The following is a 22500-nucleotide window of genomic DNA, read 5'->3' on the forward strand; positions in this document are numbered from 1 at the left end:
TGATGGGCGGGGCTCGTTCCAGTCTCACGGCCCAGGGGTCAGAGGTCGCCGAGTAGAACGCCGGGTGTGGCAGAACGTCCTCCGTCGCCACGGCGAACGCGAACACGCCCCTCTTTCTGTTGGCGTCCTCCGAGATGAGCTTCCCGCACGCCTCCCCGTCCTCCGGCGTCTTTCCCGCCGCGGGCTGCTGTTTGGTCAGTAAGGAGGCGCCGCTGGCGGCGGGAACCCGCACGGTCCTGTCCGCTTGAAGGCCGTCGGGGCCTGGAGGGAAGAGGAAGTTGGCGGACCTCCAGGCGGAGGGCTTCCGGCCTCGGCGCGGGCGCGAGACGCGGCAGCTCTGCCGCTTGATGTGCCGGTGGAGGTGGTCGGAGCGCGTGAAGCTCTTGTAGCAGTGCTCGCATTGGTACGGCCGCACGCCGGTGTGGATGCGCAAGTGGTTCTTCAGGTCGTAGTTGTGAACGAACTTAGAGTTGCAGTGCAGGCAGATGTACGGCCTCTCGCCGGTGTGCTTGCGCATGTGAATCTTCAGCTTGTCTTGTCTGAAAAAGAGGTAAAACGCTATTAAAGGAATGGTTCGCCCCAAAAACGTACATTTGGACGATGGATGGGCGCCGTCGGAATGAAAGCCTGAACAGCTAATAAAAATAAAAACAGTGATCCGCAAGTACTGTCTCGTGAAGCAAAAAACTGCATGTTTTAAGAAACAAATGCATGTTTCAAACCCCCAAAATGTGCATCAATAATGAGCTTCCTCTAGCGGAAAAAGCCCATCTCCGGTGGTCTCGTGCATAAGAGACTGTGCTTGATCTGCGGGTTTCTCTCCTGATTCAGCAATGCTTTAGATCATGCAGTGTACGGTATATACAAGTGCTATGGCAACTCTCGGTTAGCTTAAAGGAATAGTTCGCCAAGAAACTTGTGCTTCACTCACCCCTAAGGCGTCCTGGCTGTATATGACTGTCTTCTTTCAGGCGAACACGGTTGGAGTTTTAAAAAGAAAGTCGCGTGCACCTAGGATGGCTTGGGGGTGAGTAAAATATGGCGCAAATGTTTGGTGCGAACTTTTCCTTTAATGCAGTACTTGTAGCAAGTTTTTTTTATTGTTCTACATTAAATAAAAATATAGTGGAAAAAGAAAAGAGCTGTTTAAGTGTGAAGTAATGGTTTTAAAACGATGGATTTGTTTCTGTTTTTATCGGCTCATTCTGACGGCACCCATTCACTGCAGAGCATCCACCGGTGAGCGAGAGATATCTAAATGCATCCGCGTTCGACAAAGACGCACATCTAGGTCTCGGATGGCCTGATTGCCATGACATTTTCAGCAACTTTTCATTCTCGAGCGAACTGTTTGTCTGAGTTCGGGTTTTGAGGTTGTTTGTGCATACCTGTAAGAATCCCTACAAAACCTCAAGGCACACACACGCAAAAAAGCGTACATGCATGCAGAAAAACACGCGCACGAGCAGGTGTACGCCTTCGTACTTGAAAAGCAGACAGCTGCATGTTGCTCAACAGAAAAACCCAGAAAACACGAAAACCGGATTTAGTGTTCCTGTTATGTGGTATCCAGATGAGTTATCCAGAAGCTCAGAAGCCTCCGTTTGATCTGTTTCTCAGTCTAGATCTCACTCATCGAAATTTCATTCCTCTACAGAGCGTTTGAGCCCAAAAGTGAAATGTAGGTCTTATATTAACATGCGCTTTGGCTTTTATTACAGTGTGGAAACCTCATGCGGCTCCGACCACAGTGATGCATAAAGCGTTTCACAGCAGGTTTGTCCTTATGATGCTGCTCTAGTTTTCATGTGCTGTTTCATTGTTGTAATACTGAAGCTTAGCTCTTCAGCTTCAAAGAGGCTATTTATTCTAGTAGACAGTCGGTGTAATTTGTTTGAGGGGAAAAGTTACATGACAGCAAGTCAGAATTCTTTCTCGTAAATCTGTCATTGTAAAACATTCGTGCTTTTTTAGCGGCTGTTCGTTTTAAAGTGTTGTTCTTGTGCTCTATCTGCTTGAACCGATGTTAAAAACAGTCCTTAAATGTTAAAGGGATCTTTTGGAACCCATTGACTTTTATTGTACGGCGAAAACAGTTTTCGAAATATCTGCTTTTGCGTTTTAAAGATAAAGTACGGTCGTAACGCTTTGGACACGAGGCTAAATTGTGATCATATTTCCAATGCAGTTCCAGATTGTGGTACTTGATCTGATCCTAATAGTAATTGCATAAAAATATAATGCAATAAAATCATAAATCGTGCGTTTAAAAACTGTAAATAATACAACTAGTGATATTAAGTAAATTAAATTAAATAAAACATAATTTCCATCAGCCGCTGCTATAATTAAAAGTGGCAAAAATAATAATAATAATTTTAATAAAAGTAAAATAAAAAGCAATAAAAGTATTCAAATGCAAATACTAAAACTTTATGTTAAATAATCATAATAATTATGTGTATAAAAATATACAAAACATAGCCACTATAATTCCCTTAACTATCACTGTAATTAAAAATAAAATAATAAATAATACATTTAATATTTAAGTATATAAAAACATACAATATCAACTATCACTATAAAGAAAAAAGTGGAAAAAAGTGTATTTAATAAAAATCAAATATCTAAATGGTAAATTAATTTGTTATAACAAGACAATCGTTGTTTTAGTTAAACAATACTTTAAAAATTGATATAATAAAAATGATCAAAACAAAAATGTAATTTAATAGTATTTTGATTAAAAAATACAAAGATTTTCTTGACTAATCTCACTTCGTCTTCTCTCATTTGTGCTCTTCACCTAGGGCAGGGGTTAAAGTTTGCGTCTCCTTAACCGCGACTCACCTGGTGAAGCGGACCTCGCAGATGTTGCACATGTAGGGCTTCTCTCCGGTGTGCGTTCGCATGTGCCGCGGCAGCTTTCCCGCTCCTTGAATCACCTTGTTGCAGATGGGGCACTGCTGTGACGCCTTGGGCTTCATCTTCCTCTCCTCCTCCAGCTGCCACGGAGGAAACAGCGTCCCGAGGTGAGAGGCGGAGAGGAAACTCAGGTAGGACCGCAGCTCCGCCCCCTCTTTGATCGGACCGAGGCCGGGGTCGGAGGTTATTCCCAACCCGGGACTCATGAAGTCTTTGAGGAAGTCTCTGTGCAGGATGGGGTTCGTGGGCTCGTCCTTCAGCTCTTCTTTGATGACTTCTTTCTTGACCGCCAGGTCCAGAGGGCCGTTTTCCAGAGAAGCGTTGGGGAAGGGGTGGGAAGGGTGTCGGGGCTCCAGGATCTGAGGGTATCCTGGGAATTCTGCCGCCCACATGGGAGGGTAGAAGCCTGGGAGAAGGGGCGAGAATCCGGCGCCTCTTTCCAAGCCTGCCACTTTCGGATAGAGTCCCTCTTGAAGCAAAGACTCTATGGAGAAGTCCTTAAGCGCCCGGCCCTCCAATCCCTCCGGCCCTCTGGGCTTCTGGGCTTCCGGAGTGTCCGATCGGCTTCTTTGGGATTCTTGCGCTCCTCGTTGGGAGCTGCAAGGTGGGCTGTCCATCCTCCCGTTCTCCCAAACCTTGAGTTCCTCTTGGTTTTCGGCTCCTTGCGCGGATTTCTCGCTGTTGTTGTCCTCGAACTCCCCGTCTTTGGAGTCGGCCTCCTCCTCCATTTCCTCCTCGTCCTCTTCGTCCTCGTCTTCCTCGTCGTCCCCCTCGAACTCCTCCCCTTCCGAAGGTCCTCCTCCCCGCTCTCCGCCGCCTCCTCCCGTGTCCATGATTTCCAGGCACACGTTTACGATGCAGGGGATTTCCAGGAGCCTGGCGGCGCTCAGGATCTCTTTGACGTTGGAGGCCGTGACGGTCAGCGTCGAGGTGTAGGCGAACTCCAGGATGGCCGTCAACGATTCCGGCGCCACGAAGTCCAGCTCGTAGACGGCGTGCGCGTTGGAGTCCCGGCTGGAGCCGGAGGCCACCGTGAAGAGTTTTTTGAAGTACTGGCTGCAGGCGGCCAGGACGGAGCGATGGGTGCGGTACTCCTGGTCCTGGACCACTAGGACCACGTCGCAAAGCAGGCCGTCCCGCCGCTGCTCGTTAAGACTGCACAGGACGTCGTTGCTGTGGTTCGGGAAGGGGATTCCGATCAGGTCCTCGTCTGTGTGCGCCATCCTCTCCCAGGAATCTGTAAAAAAGTGAAATCGGTCGCATGTTAAAGTGAGGCTGGGCGATAAAGGCCGCAAAACCAGTCATCATTGAATTTGAAATGAGCTTTCCATGGATGTATGTTTTGGTAGGATTGGACAGTGCTTGACTTAGATACAATTATTTGAAAATATTGAATCTGGTGACGCAAAAAGCTCTTCATATTGGAAAAATGGCCTTTGAAGTTCAAAATATATAAGTTAAGTCCAAATTAAGTGCGCATTGCTAATCAAACAAACAAGTTTTGATATATTTGTGGTATCTTCATGGAAGACAATCTTATATATATATCCTGTTAAATAAAATGTAAAAAAAATTATTATTACTAATTATTATTATTTAAGGCAATTTATCCAACCAAGACATTTTGTAGAAGTCGTGCTTGGCAGCACATTTAACTGAAAAAAGCTAAAATAAAGCAAAAGTTTCTTTTAAATTAATTATAATTTTTTATTCAAATTTTTATATATATATATATATATATACACACACACACACACACACACATATATATATATATATATATTTTATTAGGCACCATTTTGATTATACATTTGTAATAAATTTACAGAAAATAAAAAAAAATTACTGTGAAGTTTAATTATGTTTTAATTTGATTGTATGTTAAAAGACGAGGTAGTTGAATCTAATTAGAAACTATTTTTGGTGACATTTATATGAAATAATAAATTTAAAACCGAAATAGACAATACATTATGGAGGATTCATTTTTAATATTTTTTTACATTTATTGTATTTATTAATTTTCAACGTCTAACACACATGCATTTCCTTTCCTATTAAAATGAATCTCATGATAACAAAAGACGTGGGGTTTTTTTTTGTCCAGCCCCACAATAATTGACAGAAAGTTAGATTTTAGTTAAAGTTGCTTGTTCGTGGTTAAAGAGGCTCGCGTTGCACAATCAGATATTTGATTAGCTCCCGTCGAGCTTCTGAGGAGCAAATCTGTTTATGGTTGTCTCTGATTGCGATCAAACAACAGCTCCAGCGACTTCTGCCTGTCGCGCCGTATGCATCGATAGCAGAGGCTATTTTGTTGCGAAGGCCTCGAAAGATAGCGAATTAAATCTGATGGCTTGCACTGTGAGAAAAGCTGACACTTATCTTTGTCACGTTCGGAAAAAAAAAGCACAGCACAGGAAGGTAAAAGGGGTCAGGCTCTAGTTTCTGCTTTCCACGGGAAAAAAAAGTTTCAGGGCGTGAGTAAACGTCACCCATCGCCCCCAGATTGACTCGCGTTTCACGAGAGGCCGACGCCGTTTAATTGCAGCTGCCTCGTTGCATGCAAAAACGTCGAGTCCTTATTTTTTTGGTCTCGTCGTTGTGATTTGCTTCAGTGTAGTCTGGAAGCGCACTTCTACGGAGCGCTGTCCAGAAATAATAAAGGACCGGAGAAGCGGTATTCTGCAGATCTCCGTTCAGATGCTCTTAAACTACAGGCCTGCATGAATGGAGCCCGAATCGTACCTGCGGATTCCCTGAAATGTTTACAGTGACTTTTTAAGAGGCGTTTTGGCAGCATTGTCCTTCATTCATGGCTATGAATAGAGTTTAATCTCAGTGTGTGTCGTCCCCGTGGTCACTGCAGGCATGTGGATGGATGCTTTCATACGTCCCGCCGCCACCGGAGCTGTCGACTGCCGCTCAACGGGCCAAAAACGGCCTGTAGGCCAAAGTAAATGAGCTACTGGTGTTTTCGGGTTTTACTTCTTGTCCATTGTCTGTCTTTATTCTCTATAATATTGAGCTCTGCGCTCACCAATCAACATTTTAATGTCCCTTCACTGTTGCTAGGAGACGGTTGCTATAATTACAGTTTGAACATATAGTCCACTAACAAGGAACGTATCTTTTAAATTAAGAACCTTGTTTATCAAACTATGTGAACCTTCTGGTTAATTTTTTTTTATATATATATATATAATTTTTTTAATATATATATTTTTTATTTTTAATTAAATGTTATATATATATAATATATATATATATATATATATATATATATATATATATATAACATTTATTTAAAAATAAAAATATATATATTAAAAATTATATATATATATATATATATATATTTTTTTAGTATATAGTATATATTAAAAGTGTGTATATATATATATATATATATATATATATATATATATATATATATAGAGAGAGAGAGAGAGAGAGAGAGAGAGAGAGAGAGAGAGATAGATGGATATAGATAGATGCAGCAAAAATAATAATTACGTTTCACATTAGATTGGAAATGGATTGTTAGAATAGTAAGATATTGTAGATAATACATTTTATATTTATATATATATATTTTTTTACACACACACATATAGATACATGTATGTATATATATATATATATATATATATATATATATATATATATCATATATATGATTAATTTAGTTCTTTGCTAAAATGAGACCTTGTATGTGTCAGGGTTGTAATAAATTTTAACTAAAATTAAAAACCATTAGTAAGCTTTTAATTACTTGAAAACTAATGTAAACTAAAATTAAATAGAAGAAAATATTTCAAGCAGTTGTTAGAGTAACTGAAACGCAAATAAAAAATACAATGATATATAACTGTGTACGCCTATCTGAGAAAATAAAAAAAAAGTTGCACAAAAACGCACAATTTTAACTAAAATTGAGGTCGATAAAAAAAACCCCAACAATTCAGATTCAAAGCTATAATAGTATGTCTACAATACTAAACACTGCTAAGTGCCATTTTATTCTTTTTCGAATGTGTATAAACAACACACACACACACACACACTTGAGTTTAATTGCAGACCTTTCGCAGAAAAAAAAGAAGAGAAAGACAGAGAAAGAGGGAAGGATGAGATCTCATGTCCCCAGAAGTTCCCTGACAGGTTGGGCAAAACTCGAGAAAAAAAAAAGCGGTGCCCCACCCTGGAAAATCCAGCCAAGTTAAATAGGCGTTCGGAGCTAAAAACAACACCAGGGAGGGAGCGAAAAAGAAGGAAGAGAGACACAGTGAGGTCTCCCACCCACCCTGGGAGCGCATGTGTGTCCCCGGCCGGGCCCCGCACCTCCTCAGTCGCTCCCATAATTACAGCGTGTGTGTGTTTGAGGGCCCACGGGCCCCTCAGACCTTCACGACGCGCTCCCTCCGTATGACGCAACCCACGTGCTGCCGTACAAAGATAATTACTGATACTCCAGCAGATCTATAAGAAAAAGCGTTTTGGGTTTTTTTTTCCCGATTTCGTCTTTCGGCGTAACCTCATCCGCAGCTCTCCTTTGAGCTCTGTTGTTTTTTGACATCGACCGCACCTTTAACACGCTGCGAAAGAAACGAATCCCTTGCTCTTTTGTCTCCGCTAAATGCTTAAGTCGAACATTTATTTGAGAAGCAAAACGAATTGGGTAATAAATATTGTTTAAAAAAAAAAAAAACATAATACATGAACGAGGGCAGAAAAATAATCTTGTTCACCTTTGAAGCAAATCTACTTTTCTGATATGACGGATAATTTATTCTTGTTTTAAGCATGAATGCACTTAATGTCTGAAGGATATTTGTTCTATTTTCCAGTGCAAACGTCAAAAGAAATAAAATTAAGACGCATTTACTTGAGAAGGAAAAAGTCTTATTTTCTGGGTGGGGGAGATTTAGTTTATGCAAAAAGTTTGATACGTTTGATTAAAATGCATAAATGATAAATGCATCTTGAAAACGATATTTTTCTTTGGTATTAAGCAAAAATGCACTGACACGCTAATTCAAGTTTTAACCCTTTTAAGCATTTTTTAAGCATTTTTTGTGTGCATTAGCATTTCATTAACTCTTGTTCCCAGGACGTACAGGCAAAAACCGCCTCGCACACACCTGATAGATGATATCTGAAATCCTGTCTAAACTGTTGATGCGGCTCTGCTAGTGAAGAGGTAGCGCTTATCTTCGACTGGTTTGTCCATCTCTAGACGGAACATCCGCGTTCGCGCTTTTCTCTGTCAAATGATTTGATAATCAGTTGGAGCGCAGATGCAAACGTGTATCGTAGGTTGCTTTTGTGGTCTGCTTGTTGTTTGTAACGATAAGAAGACACCGTTTTCCACTGAGAAATATTGAAGTGTAGCATTCATTATTGTTTCAGTAAATCCGATTAGTTTGACTGTTGCACGATAAATCTTTTTATTTTTATTTTATTTTTTTTACAAGCACAGACTCAAGATAAATGTTTTATTAAATAAATTGCAATTTACTTTTTAAAAACCTAATAAATATGTCATATATAATAAAAATAATATATTTTATTTAGTAAATGTCCTTTAAAGCATTTACGGAAGCATTTTTTAATTAAAAAATATATATAATATATAAATATATATATTTTCAAGCATTATTATTTATTATTTATTATCTTGCAATATTAAAGCATTTAATGAAAACAGTTAATAGATGAATAAAAGTAGCTTAATAAAAATGAGCAATTTAATGCTGAATCATAGCGGGCTCTGTGAAATGTCGAGTTCGATTGTAAAGGGTGTTTTAGAGAGAATCCGAGCAAACGTCTGAAGAGTTGAAGCCCCGCAAAGTGACCTTTTGACGAAGATGCGTGCGTGCGTGCATGCAAAAACGAAAACGGCAAAAAGCTGCGTTGCTTCCGTCGCGCGGCGATTCACAAATGAATCGTTTTAAACGAATCAGCCGAACCTATGTCGCGACTCTTTCGCCCTGTTTTCTTGTTTGCGTTACTCATTCTGAGTTGGTAATGCGTCATAACACAAAGCACAAACGGCATCGCGAGTAAAAACCCCAGCTACCCCCTCAGCGCTTTGATCGTTTGATGAACGCCAGCTTTGATGAGCGTCTTAACTGGGACAAAGACTTTAAGGCCGCGACGGTTAGTAGCGGCGGTTTGGGCGCGCACGCATTTTGTGACGCAAAGATGTCCAACTCTTGATGGGGCGAAGTTACGACATCTTCTCCGAAAGTTAAAACAGTTCACATTTGTGAGAGGTATTTCATCATGGCCTCTTCGGGGAGGCAGGGCTGGAGACTCAGACGTGTCACGCTGCTCAGACTCACGGCTGCTGCTAAATTGGCTAAATCCAGCCGTGGGTTCGTGGGTCCTGAGGGAGATCATTTAGGGGCCTCACCTGCAGGGGCACCTGTAGGTTTTAGTCTATTAGCGCTTTCTCTGAGACTCACGGCCCTGTTTACAGACAGAAGCGCCTCCCGCCCGGGCGCTCCGGCCGTCGGCCAATAGGAGGCTGCGGATTTGAATATGCCTCGTCTCGGTTGCTGCGGATGCATGTGAGCGGCTGAAGGCCTGATTTGCATGCACCGCTCAGCAAACGGGTTAATGGTGATTTGGGTTACTGCGAACCTGATTTCCCATTCAGCTTCGGTCTTCTCGAGTTATCAGTTTCAAGCGTATGGCATCAGGTTTAAACATTTGCATTAAGCTGTAATATATTAGAAATATATTTGTCGGTTTTGTTAAATGGCAGCTGAAGTCACGTGGCAAGCATTTTGTCGTATTAACCATTTTTCTGATTCATTTGTTAGTTTTTTTTTTTTAAATGTTTTTGTTTAGAAATTTTAAGTATACATATGGAATTTAATATATATATATATATATATATATATATATATATATATATATATATATATATATTAAAATATTTTATTATAATATCATAAAAGTTTATTTTGTATTTATATAAAATTATATAGATATATTTTTTTATCTGCATGCATCATTTATCTTAGTATTCATTATATATTATTTGTTTTATTTATAATTATATAATATTATTTAATTATATCATCAGACCTTATTTTTCATTTCTTATATAAAATACTATTCGTAGTCGCTATTAAATCTCATTTCTATATCTATTATAATTTTTTTCAGTATGCATGTATCTACATGTGTGTGTGTGTGTGTGTGTGTGTGTGTGTGTGTGTGTGTGTGTGAGAAATGATTTCAGAGAAAAAAGGTTTATGTCCAATTTAGTTACTCTAATACAAATTGAGGACAGACCACAGACTTAAAGCAGAACCTTGTTCAGCAAAGTTAAAGAAAACAGAATAAAGTGCGGCGTGTTGGCTTGGCCTCGTGTCTTGGCCGGAGTTCTGCTGTATATTTGAGCTGCTTTTTACCCGTAGACTGATTTACCCGGCGACAGATCAGAACGAACGTAAATGACACTTAAAGAGCCTCGTTAGGATTACACACAGCCGCTGTGTAACGTCTGCTATAATTCATCTGTTTGGTAAATATATGAAGCAACGCGCTACAGACACCTGCATCACACGCTTCAGCTGCTACAAACAGTAATTTACACGGGTTTTAATCTGCGTTCAGCCCTCTTCAAACACACACACACACACACACACACACACACACACACACACACACACACACACACACACACACACACACACACACACACACAGACACACACACACACACACACACACAGACACACACACACACACACACACACACACACACACACACACACACACACACACACACACACACACACAGACAGACAGACGCACACACACACACACACACACTCACCTGTCACCTTATGACACCCTTTAAAACCTTTAAAAACATAAAGGTAATCTAATCACTGTCTAAAAACAAACTGTTCTAATGATTTTAGTTGCATTCGTAGCGTTTTTGATGAGTTTAGATCAAGTCGGCGTTCCCATCACAGTTGTGACACAGATCTGGTTTTGATAATAAAAATCACAGTTTGACATTTTCATATCTGATCTGGGACACTTTTGAGTGGAAATAAGTCTGATACGTATCAGATTTTTTGCTGCGTTTTTTTTTACTTCCAACACAAAAGTAATCGATTTGCAATTTCATTAGTCATAGTTTAAAAGTAGGGATATATATATATATATATATATATATATATATATATATATATATAGAATTGCAAAAACAGGTAACATATTTAAACATTTTCAAAAAGCTTTTTTTTTCATGATGGTGCATGCCAAATAATCTCAATTAAACTGCAGTTGGATTATTTTGATTAGGTTCAAAAAACTATTAAAAATGCATTTAACTAGCACAATAAAACATGATATAATATAAATGTGATAAAAAAAGTCAACTGTTTTTGCAAAAAAAAAAAAAAAAATATATAAAACATGATATATATATATATATATATATATATATATATATATTTTTTTTTTTTATTTAATTTAATTTAATTTTTTATTTATTAAATTTTTTTACATTTATGCGATTTATTTTAAATAATCACAGTATCAGTTAAAATGTTTAGCTTAAAGTAGAGGTGGAAACCCAGACTTCTTCTAGTTTCGTAAAAGCATAAAAATGCGATGACATATTTAACGGTAGTGCGAAAACTGTTTGTGAAGCTGACGACGCTCAGATCAGTGGGCCGCGTGAAAAAGGTCACGAGAGCAACCTCTCAAAAACAAAACCCGAATAGGCGCTCCCTTGTTTTTCAGAAACTCTTCGGTTAGCGCTTTGCTCTCGGAGCCGGTGCGGCTGTGGATTGTTTGCCGTGTCATTACTTGTTTGTGTTAGTTTGCGTCGGGGGCCGAAACTCCAGCGCGCTCGTTTCTAAAGAGTGGCCCCGAATAATTACGTGAGTCATCAAATCGCTGCCCACAGACGCGCCGCTCCATACCTGAGATGCGCGCAAACAAACATAAACGGACAGCCTCCCCGCTCAAAACACGCTCGCGCGCAACTCTTGGGCTGCGATGCACTCACCCCGTCCAGATCCTCAGGTGTTACTGTACGCGCGGTTTATTCCAGCTCTAAGTGTCGTTTCAGATCCCAGCCTGTCTCATCTCTGTCTCCGAGGGACGCAAAGACGTCTGTCCATCCCGTCTGCCCGAGTGTCTCCTCTCCATTCACAAAAAACACAGCTGAGCATCCAACTACAAGCCCCAAACAACGGCGCACGCGGACAGACGGAGAGGTTTGTGTGGACACTGACAGGAAGGAGGAGAGAGAGAGAGAGAGAGAGAGAGAGAGAGGAGGTGGATCTACTCTAGAGCAGCGATGTAGTTTTTATAGCTGGGTGGGAAGCTCAGGATAATAATACCCATCCTCCTCCACAACACAGTTTAAGCTCAGTATGTAATAAAGCCCATGGTGCACAAACCCTCTGATTTGGGGTCAGACAAAATGAATTTTTAGTTTTATTCGTGAAGGATTTGCAACTCGAGCTCGGAGCACAAACGAAGGAAGGGAGAGAAAAGTACCGGTTCTATATATGCGCGCGCCGCGACTTCAGAAGACGAATTAGACGACGGGTCGAGGCGGAAGACCCGAAGTTCAGAGTTTAGTGTAGAAAAACGGATGCATTCGAATGTCGAGGAAATGGAGATCGCGTGTATAACATGGAAATACTGCGTGGCCAAAATGACAGGGAGCGCTTATGAAAAAATACGATTTCGATGCATTTAATACAGCTGCCTTAATATAAAAAAATAAGCTCTAACGTTGAAGATAAACCTCTTTTATGTTATCTGGGTGCTACATTTTTTTGCTGTCACTCCACGAGACGCGTTCAACTTACTATATATATACTAAAAGACATCAAAAACCAACCGATAAATGAGTAAAACTTGCTAATATTAAAACACAACAAAAATAATGCTAAAATAACTCAAATACAGGTCGAAAGCCATGATTTAGAGTAGCGTGCAGCATGCACTGTTTTGAATGGTTTCTTATGTGGCTGCTTGCACTTTGCGTGCGTGCCGGTTTAATTAAACGACGCGTTATGTAACGCCAGAACGGAGACGTTATGACTTTCTGGTCAATTAGAAGTTGGTTGTTTTATACGTGCGGTTTGTCCCATATCGCCGCTCGGACGGCGTGGTCCTCAACAAGGGTCGGAGGTCGCCGGCTAATCAGTTAGCTAACGCGTGAACTTATACTCAGTTGTGCGACGAGTTGTGTCTTCTGCTCATTCAAAAGAATGCATCTTCAAAAATGAGCCGGGATTCAAAAAAAGTGCAATTAAAAGAAAGTGCATTTGGGTTTGAAAAATAGAGAGTAGTGTGCTTTGACGCATCTGACAGTATCTTTCAGTCAAAGCTGCTTTTTTTCCTCATGCATTCATGCTACTAATGTATTTTATTATCTTTCTTTTTTTTACAGCCGAACATCGAGAGGATGAACGGCGGCGTCCCGCAACACACCGTTTAAAAGACGCCGCGTTATTTGTAAAAGCGTCGCAAATTATGCCGCAGTCAGAATCGAAACGTTCGATCAGTTCACTTCGGTGTCGTCTGCATGTCTTTAAGCGGACAGAAAAAGAGAGAGGAGTGTGTTTCCTTCCAATCTATTGTTTCAGAATCTATAAAACTATTACGCTCTCTCTCTCTCTGTCTCTCTCTCTCTCTGCCTCGTTTGTGTTTTTTGGCACGGTGACATTTTTCCGCCGTGCCTGTCTCTTTAAATCATGACTCTGCGCTTTAACATGGACAGGATTTCCTAAATGACATCAAGAATCCACCTAGTTATGTAATTTATGACAGATTCATCATGACCCGCTTTTCAACCAGCTCAGTTACTTAATACCAACGCCAGCGTTTCGCCGGTGCATTCTGGGTAAAATGCGATTTCAGTGGTCTCCTTTGTCCCGCTGTGAACGTGACGGGTGTAGAGTGTGAAATTTGAGCGATGCAGAATTAGCTAGACGCGTGTCTATTATTACGGTAAAAACACATTATTTGTAGGCATTCTGGGTCAGTTGTCATAGAAACCTCAGACAGGTGATACCTAAAAGAGATTCCTGCATTAGACGCACTTCAAGTGTTTCCAGACCAAACCGAAATCTATTTAATAAATGTTCCTCAGCGCTTCGGCTAAGAACCGTCTTTTGATCCCGTAAAGGCTGACGTGGGAAATAATAGTCCGGAAAAAATCGCATTCGTTCAAATGGAATGCTTTAAGGAACCTTCAGACACAAAAAGTTTCCGCGTGTGTGTTTTATGTCGATACGCCGGGCTTTTACGGCTCATATAGTGAGAATACGCCGCTCAGGCTCGTGCAATTTGGCCAAAAAGTGATGAAATCCTTACCGTGTTTCTAACAGTATAGCAGACGCTTTCGTGAAGTGAAATCTGAATGATACGCCTTAGCAAGAAGAGATTTAATAGATCAAACGTTACGATTGAGAGATGAACAAATAAACATTCCTCAAAAGCCTATTTTGCACTTTTGAGCATAATTTGTGTGAAAATGATGCGAGAATAATCGACTTCAGACCGGTAAGCGTTCGTCTCGAAATGCTTCTTACATTATTAAAGTATCGGCGAGGATTTTAAAGAAGAAAATACATGAAGACACGAAGCAAAAGCTGAAGGAAAGATGATCAGATGATCATTTAGAAACTTGCATATGAAATATAACGCGGTGGGATTTATAGGGTTAAAGTTTAGCTTTGGACGTTAATAAAGTATCTGATGCATCGTTTAAAAAAGTTAGTAAATTGATCATTTGATAAATAACTACAACAATTATTGTAACGATTATCTTTTATTATTTAATGTCAGTTTTGCTAATGTTTTATATTTTTACCGATTTATTAATATTTCGATTTTTTTTTTTCGTTGTTATTTTTTTAAACCTGCTTTAATTTTTGTGATTTTTATGTGTGCCTACGAAGTTTCCGTACATTTTTTTAAAACGAGTTTCAGTTTTATTTTTGCTAACCAAAGTCCCATACATCCTCTGCAGCTGAAATGCATGCGAGAGTCATTTATTTATTTTACAGCAGCATCCAGACGAAGACGAGACGCATTCAGCCCCTCGACTGGTATTCTCTTGTGTGTTTGCTGACCTTGCGCTGTCTCGTTTCAGGTAGGGTCAGACGTTTCTTTCTCTATTTTTTTCTTTCTTACTAGTCGAGCGCCTCTAGTACTATAGCTCTGTGCCGCGGCGTTCGCTCCAGACCTCGACGCTTCCTCAAATCACGCTTTGCACTGAACAAATCATCGCGTGACTTTTCGCCTAGCAACCACGCAAACATCCTATCAGCCGCGTAGCAACAGCAAAACTTTTATTCCTCAACTTTTCCCTCCCGAGGCCGTGAGCGCGTTCGTCGGTTTAGTGTGGGATGCCGTGCACAGATGCATTCTGGGAGTGGGGGCTTTGGTGCTCCAGGGTGTGGGCTTGTGGGAAAAAATTTGTCATATCTGCCCACTTACAGACAAACCCACCGACTAGGGTGGGAAACGTTCGTCCAAGGACGACACACACACACACACACACACACAGAGAGAGCCCAAAATATGCGGCAAGGTCATCAGTGAACCCCTCCACAAACCAACTCCTGTTTTTACTGGAATTGTTGTGTCTTTTGGACTGTTTCATCAGTGTTATCTGCTATCTTACACACACAAACACACTCACACGCACACACACACTCACACACACACACACACACACACACACTCACACACACAAACACACTCACACGCACACACACACACACACACACACACACACACACACACACACACACACACACACACACACACACACACACACACACACACACACACACACACACACACACACACACACACACACACACACACACACACACACACACACACACACACACACACACACACACACACGCATACACACACACGCACACACACACACACACACACACACACACACACACACACACACACACACACACACACACACACACACACACACACACACACACATATATATAGTGGAAGTTTTTAAAAAATGCACTTTATCTGTGATTGATTTGCGGACTGCTTATCGATCAAAGTCCTCAAAACAGACCAATGTGTCAAAATGCCACCTTATTTTTGTTTGCGCCATTTGTCAGCGTGGCTTTTTAGGCGTGGACTCGCGGTGCAGATGGTTACGGGGACCGGCAGCAGCCGCTTAAAGAGAGAATCGTGGGATGCACGCATGCATGCGCGCGCTCCATTGGGTTAAGAGATACATGTTTAAAGCGTGCACATTTAAAGTATTAATCACGTGACTAAAATAGAACAAAAAATATTTTGAGAAGCAAGCACAAATCATGTGCATTAGTGAAGTTTGCACATTTAAAAGTTCTAAAACTATTTTGAGAGATTCGTGATTTTTTGGCGACAAAAGGAAGCGCAAATAATGTACAGCGGTTTAGTCGATGTTTAAAAGTTTACACGTTTAACTATTTTATACGATTGCATAATTGGCATGAAACGAACACGCAACGATTCCTTCTGCAAGCCCGTCCGAATGCGAAAGAAAAAGCTCAGTCGTGCAATTAAGATTTCGGTTTGCGCAGTTCAGCAGGCGCATTCATGCATTGCGTTTAGGGTAAACATTTGATTAAGTCGCGCATTCCCTGGAAATCAAAGTCGAGCTCCGCTGTCCGAGCTGCAGGAATTACAAATGATTGTCATCGAAACCAATTAACAGCGATTCGGTCATTGGCGCACCTTCAACAGACAGCCAGGACTCGCGCTCACGGTTGTGTGAGAATACAGCCACTGAAGGCAGTCAAGCGCTTAAACTGAGCGAAATGTACATGTCATTAATCGAACTAATCGTGCATGTTAAACACACATCTCACACGTGTGCTTGAGACAGATGGAGTGTGTGTGAGGGTGTGTGTTTTGTGTTTTTTGAGATGCTCCTTCTGAAAGGACATTTTTTGTGGAGGATTGTGAGGGGGAGGCTGGCCCGTGTGTGTGTGTGTGTGTGTGTGTGTGTGTGAGTGATTATGACTAGCCCCTGTCTGCCCTCGGGCCCTCTGGCTCTACCTAATTAAAACCAACCAGGCTGCAGGGCACAGGAGACAGATGTCTGTCAAAGCGCACTCACACACACACACACACACACACACACGCTCACACACACACACACACAAGATGCAAGCTTTCATAGTGATCAGTCACACACTGTATGCACATACGTCGCTTCATGCAAAAAATGCAAGCACATATCACAGACATGTTCTCACACACGCTTCATAGAAGTCTATATTGATGGTGGTGCTGGATGTTTAGCTTTCTGTATGACTCAGTTATTTACACATTTGTGTTTAAGAAAACACACGCACACACACACACACACACACACACACACACACATACACACACACACACACACACACACACAAAACCCTAAAAAGATAAAAATGTATGTGATTTTGGAACAGACTTAAGGAGTAAAGCAGTTATTAAATCATAAAATATTAAAATATCAAATAATGTGTGGTTTTAATTAAATTTTATTATTTAATTCAATATTTGTAATTTAAATAACAATAATGTAATTATTATTATTATTATTATTATTTGATTTGTAATTGATTTGGTTATGCATTTCTCTTTTCCCCATGTATCTGTTCTGAAAGTATGTGTTTTCAATTGTTTATTAATTTTTAAAACTTTTTCATTTTTAACACATACACTCATACATACATATATATATATATATATATATATATATATATATATATATATATATATATATATATATATATATATAAAAAAAAAATATATATAAAATTATATTATTTAGTATTTAATATATGATGTCTAATTTTAATATTTTATATATTTTATTGCGTTAATAGATTTCATTTGATTTATGGTGACAGACTGAATTTAGACAGAACTGTATTGAACATTGTCGAAGCTGGAACTAATTGGGGGGTCAAGACATTGCCTTCCATTTTGGAATAAAGGTTACGTAAAATATGCGTATTTCATCTGACACACATATTTAATATGAACTTTGGTTGTTGTCTGCTAGCTGCACATCGGCCGTTGAAAGTCACTTTTCGTGAACGACATCCAGACACAACACCTAACTCTGAGATGATTCCTCAATCATGCTCACTTCCTGCTGTCACAGATTACAACCCCAGTGTCAGTCCTTCAGGCCGCTGTGATACCTAAACTCTTCTGCTGAGGTATCTGCTCTCTCTGTGTGTGTGTGTGTGTGTGTGTGTGTGTGTGTGTGTGTGTGTGTGTGTGTGTGTGAGAGAGAGAGAGAGAGAGAGAGAGAGAGAGAGATGTTGGGGTGGGTGGATCAATGTGTCCTTATTTTAAACTGAGAGAGTGAGTGAGTGAGTGAGTGATAGCCCACACACTCATTTCTCTCTCTGTCTTTCTCTCCCTACACCCCTCCTCTGTGCCTCTCCTCTTTTCTCACACCAGTGGGTGGACCCAGTTTCAAAACCAAAATCTTACAGCAACATTACAAAACGGCCCGCTTTCCCTCCGTGTGGCTGCCTGAGCTCGGTCTCTCTACGTTGATGCGCGTTTGCCCTCAATACTGTGTGCGTGATCACGTCAAGTGTGTGTGTGTGTGTGTGTGTGTGTGTGTGCGCGCTTTTGCGTTTTACCCAGAAGAACAGAGAGAGGAGAGAGTCTGGGAGTTGCCACTGGTTACAGTGACTCTTCTCACACAGGAAACACCTACAGGAGTTTAGATGCTCCCCGATCAGCTGCTCTCACTTTTCATAGAAGACCAGAGGAAATCACACACACACACACGCACACACACACACACACACACACACACGGGCCCAGAGCGTTCAGATTAAATCACATCAGATCAGGCTTAAATGAAAAGAAAGACGTGTCAGCTAAAAGAAACTAAACTATGTTACCGAACGAAGATGTGCAGTTATAGTAGTTACAGGATAGTAATACAAAGCTGTAGTATGGTATACTAAAGTTTAGTATAATAAAGTAGTATGAAAAAGTGTAAAGGTTGCATTTAAGTTTACTTACCTACGCTGTAAGAAAGCACTGGTACTATGTGGGTCAGGTTTAGGATTGGGTTGATGTTTAGTACCTAGTTATTGTAAGTACTATAAGAAGTATGTAGTATGCACGTGCGAAACAGGACTGTAAAATAAAGCGCTACCGTATAAAATAAAGAATAAAGTTATGTTTAGTACAGTATAGTAAAGTCGAGTTTAGCATAACAGAATCTAATAGTTTGAGAATAAACCATAAGATTTATAGTATAGTGGAGTATAGTGAATGCTTAGTTGTATTATCTCTTAGTATTAATTTTGAGTATTAAAATATAGTTTAGATTAGATAGAATAAAGTGACAGAGCAGTAAATGTGGTTCTAGTAAGTCTAATAAAAATTGCTATAGTCTAGTTATTAATAAATCTAGATATGTAAAAGATTGTAGTGTAGTAAATCAGGTTTGATTAGTTAGTTCTGGTACAATCTAGTAATGTTTAGTAATCTAAGAAAATGTCGTTTATTTGGTTTAGTTATTATTAAGTCACTTACAGATTATTGGTTTAACTGTTGTCTATTAAAAGCATTGGTTACAGTATAATTACTTACCCATTAGTTTAGAGATATACAACTATAGTATACTACTATATTATAGTGTAGTAAAGTATACTAACGTTTGGAGTGTTGTCAAGTGATTGGACACTTTAGGAGAAGTCTAAGAAAACCTTGCTCTAATGTAGTCTGGTTATAGTTGAACAGATTATATTAAGGGTTAATAGTAAAGTATAGTCTATAATATCTGTATTAGTCTAAGAATCTGGTTTTGATTTAGTAAAGTCTAACCAGGTTTGGTTATAGACTATTTCTAGTCTGACAGAACTGGATTATAGTGTGGCCTATTGTAGATTATTCTAGTTATAAAACAGATTATAGTAGTAGTGTAGTATAGTTTAGGGTTTTTTATAGGTTAAGTATAGCCTAGTGATAAAGTCGAGTTCTAGAAAGTTAGTTTGTAGGGTTATTGTTTGTAGTAAAGTATCGTTTTACCATGGTATAGTGATAGTAGAGTGAAGTATTATTTTATTACAATAAGTCTGTGAAGTAAAGTCTAGTTATAGCACAGTAAAGCATAGTTAAACGTAATACCTAGTTGAGATTCTGACTAACCGATCTTCGGTTTCGTTTATATGGAACGGATGAGCCGTATGGAGGCATTAAATGAGTGTAGAACGTTTTCTCTTTTCTGAAACCTTTGACCCAAATTTGTGGTTAATTTCCTGTTTGCGATGGGCGATTAGTCACGTGGCGTGCGGGAGCAGCTAAAGAAAAGCACCTGTGGGATTCTTAAAGAACGTTCGCGTAGTTTATAAACGGCGAGCGAGCCGTTGCCGTGGCGACGGGCTTCAGAAAAGACGCATTAAAGTCGCCATTGAAGTTAGCGTGAGGTGATGAGGAGGCCGGCCGATGCCATGTGTTTAAAAGCTGGTTCGTCGTGTAAAGGTGAGGCCGGGACAGTCGTCGCTCTTTGAAAGACGAGCTTTACCCAAATCACCGCGCAGGAAGGAAAGTGACATATAGATAGGCAGTATTTGATTCTCTGTTTGAGTGTCTCGGGCCGCTGTGTCATCACAAACGGGCGGATGTGAATCCCCTAACTTTTTTCTCTACATTGTGAGCCGGTCAAAGGCTTATTATCGAGCCGCGCCGCTCATTCACAGAAGAAGCTGAAAGCGAAATGGTTCGGCGACGAACCACACGTCTGTTTCTCTCTCGCTAGCTGAATTTAATGAACCGATTGACTTGCTGCTCTGTAAGCGGTTGCGAGCCAGGCCCCGGCGCGAGGGTGCGTATCAGACCGAGGGGGGTTGTTTTGTGATAATGAAACTAGCACCGATAGAGATGGTGCAAAGATGCGAATAAATAATCTCACTTTTGGGCTTCACAGTAATGAAGTTAGCACATGTATGGAAGACGTTAGCTGCCTGGGTCAGCGTTAAATTAATCTGGAGCGTCGGGGAACATATTTAACTGCAGAATCATCAGTGACTCAAGACAGCTACAATTAAATGTTATTTATGAAATTAATGCAAAAAGTAGATTGTTAGGTCATGAGTAATTGATAATCTAGATTTTATTTATATATATATATATATATATATATATATATATATATATACATACATATATGTATTTTTTTATTTATTTATTTTTATTTATTTTTAATCTTTTTTATGCAACCAGACAAATTATGTATATATAATAAAAATTAATTTAAAGATAAATAAAAATACACACACACACATACATATATATAAATGTATTTTTTTAATTTATTTTAATTTATTTTTTATAATTTTTTATTTTCATGCAAACCAGACAAATTATATATGTATATACAAATATGTATTTTTTTATTTTTATTTTATTTATTTTCTATTTTTACGCAAACCAGACAAATCCTCGTTTTTATTTCTTCTATAACTTTCTCTTTTCACAGTCATTCTGTTTATGTTGTACAGTTTTTCCCTCTACCCGACCGTCCTGTTCACTATCAGCACTTTCTTTGGGTCCAAATAACTTCTGCGCAATAACCAAATAATCACGACATCGCCAAGCAAATGACTAAATAAGCATTAGCACGCAAACAGTGCGCAAATATTATCTGCTAAAGGTGAAAAGAGTCTCTCATATTTTAAATGATATGTGTACCGATGCATTAAATCGATCGAAATTGTCAGTGAAGGTTTGATTTGGTTAGTTTGAATATTCTGCAAATCAAAGAATCCTGATGTATTTTGATGTTTCAAATGTTTTACTGCTATGGGAATGTGTAGTTATGTGAGTGTGCGTGCGTTGTTTTGAGCAGGACGTGGTAACGTACCCAGCAGCGATCTAGAACAGCGCTGAGATCCAGATCATTGTTCTGGTTCCCTCGTTCCCACACCCTCCCTCGGTGAGAGCGCACGGAGCGCAGCGCACTCTCCAGTGTTTGAGAACACGCCAGTGTAAAAGTATCCGGCGTGTAACAAAAGAGCGCTCCGGATCGGGTTCAACTTTGATAAACCTTGTCCTAGTGACTCGACAGACAAAGGCGTGGCGCGTATCCCGGCATAACCTCACTCCCTCGCTCCGCTCTCTCTCTCTCTCTCTCGCTCAAGTACGAGTGAGAGTTTTAGACTTTTTTTTTTTTTTTTTATGTAATCACGGGCCTGTCGGCTCGGGGGTTAATCAGTGCTGCTCCAACACGCCGCGATGGATCTGAAAGCAGCCGCTTGGCATTGAAAGGAAATCTGGTCGCCGTCACGGCCACAATTAAAATGAATGAATAATTGAGGCCGGCGGTCATCTGCCCATTCACCTGATATACTGTGTCCCTGACCGCACCGAACAGAGCTCCCCTTCTGCTTGTTTTACTGTAGTCTATACTGTATTCACGCGGAGCTCACTGAATGTACATGTTTGCATATTTTAGTCTGTAAGCCCTGCGTTTAGCCGAGGTGATAGAGTCTCGGCTCATGTTCACAAAGAGAGC

At 40.1% G+C, this 22500-nt stretch overlaps 1 protein-coding gene across 2 annotated transcripts in view; it reads right to left on the reverse strand.

The window, feature by feature from the left end:
• LOC122332597 (zinc finger and BTB domain-containing protein 7C) overlaps positions 1-22500 on the reverse strand; it is a 25726-nt gene that overhangs the window by 1991 nt on the left and 1235 nt on the right. The window contains exons 1-3 of one of the 2 annotated variants that reach the window (XM_043229946.1): positions 11971-12755; positions 2854-4165; positions 1-539 (exon numbers count right to left, since the gene is read on the reverse strand). The exon at positions 1-539 is cut by the window's left edge and continues 1991 nt beyond it. In XM_043229946.1, coding sequence (XP_043085881.1) covers positions 1-539; positions 2854-4151 — 1837 coding nt within the window. In that variant the 5' untranslated portion in view covers positions 4152-4165; positions 11971-12755. Of the gene's footprint in view, positions 540-2853; positions 4166-11970; positions 12756-22500 lie in introns of those variants that run through there. The other variant, XM_043229947.1, reaches the window with a different exon arrangement.

This window comes from Puntigrus tetrazona, unplaced genomic scaffold (genome assembly GCF_018831695.1).
Source record: "Puntigrus tetrazona isolate hp1 unplaced genomic scaffold, ASM1883169v1 S000000116, whole genome shotgun sequence".
Classification (NCBI taxonomy): domain Eukaryota; kingdom Metazoa; phylum Chordata; class Actinopteri; order Cypriniformes; family Cyprinidae; genus Puntigrus; species Puntigrus tetrazona.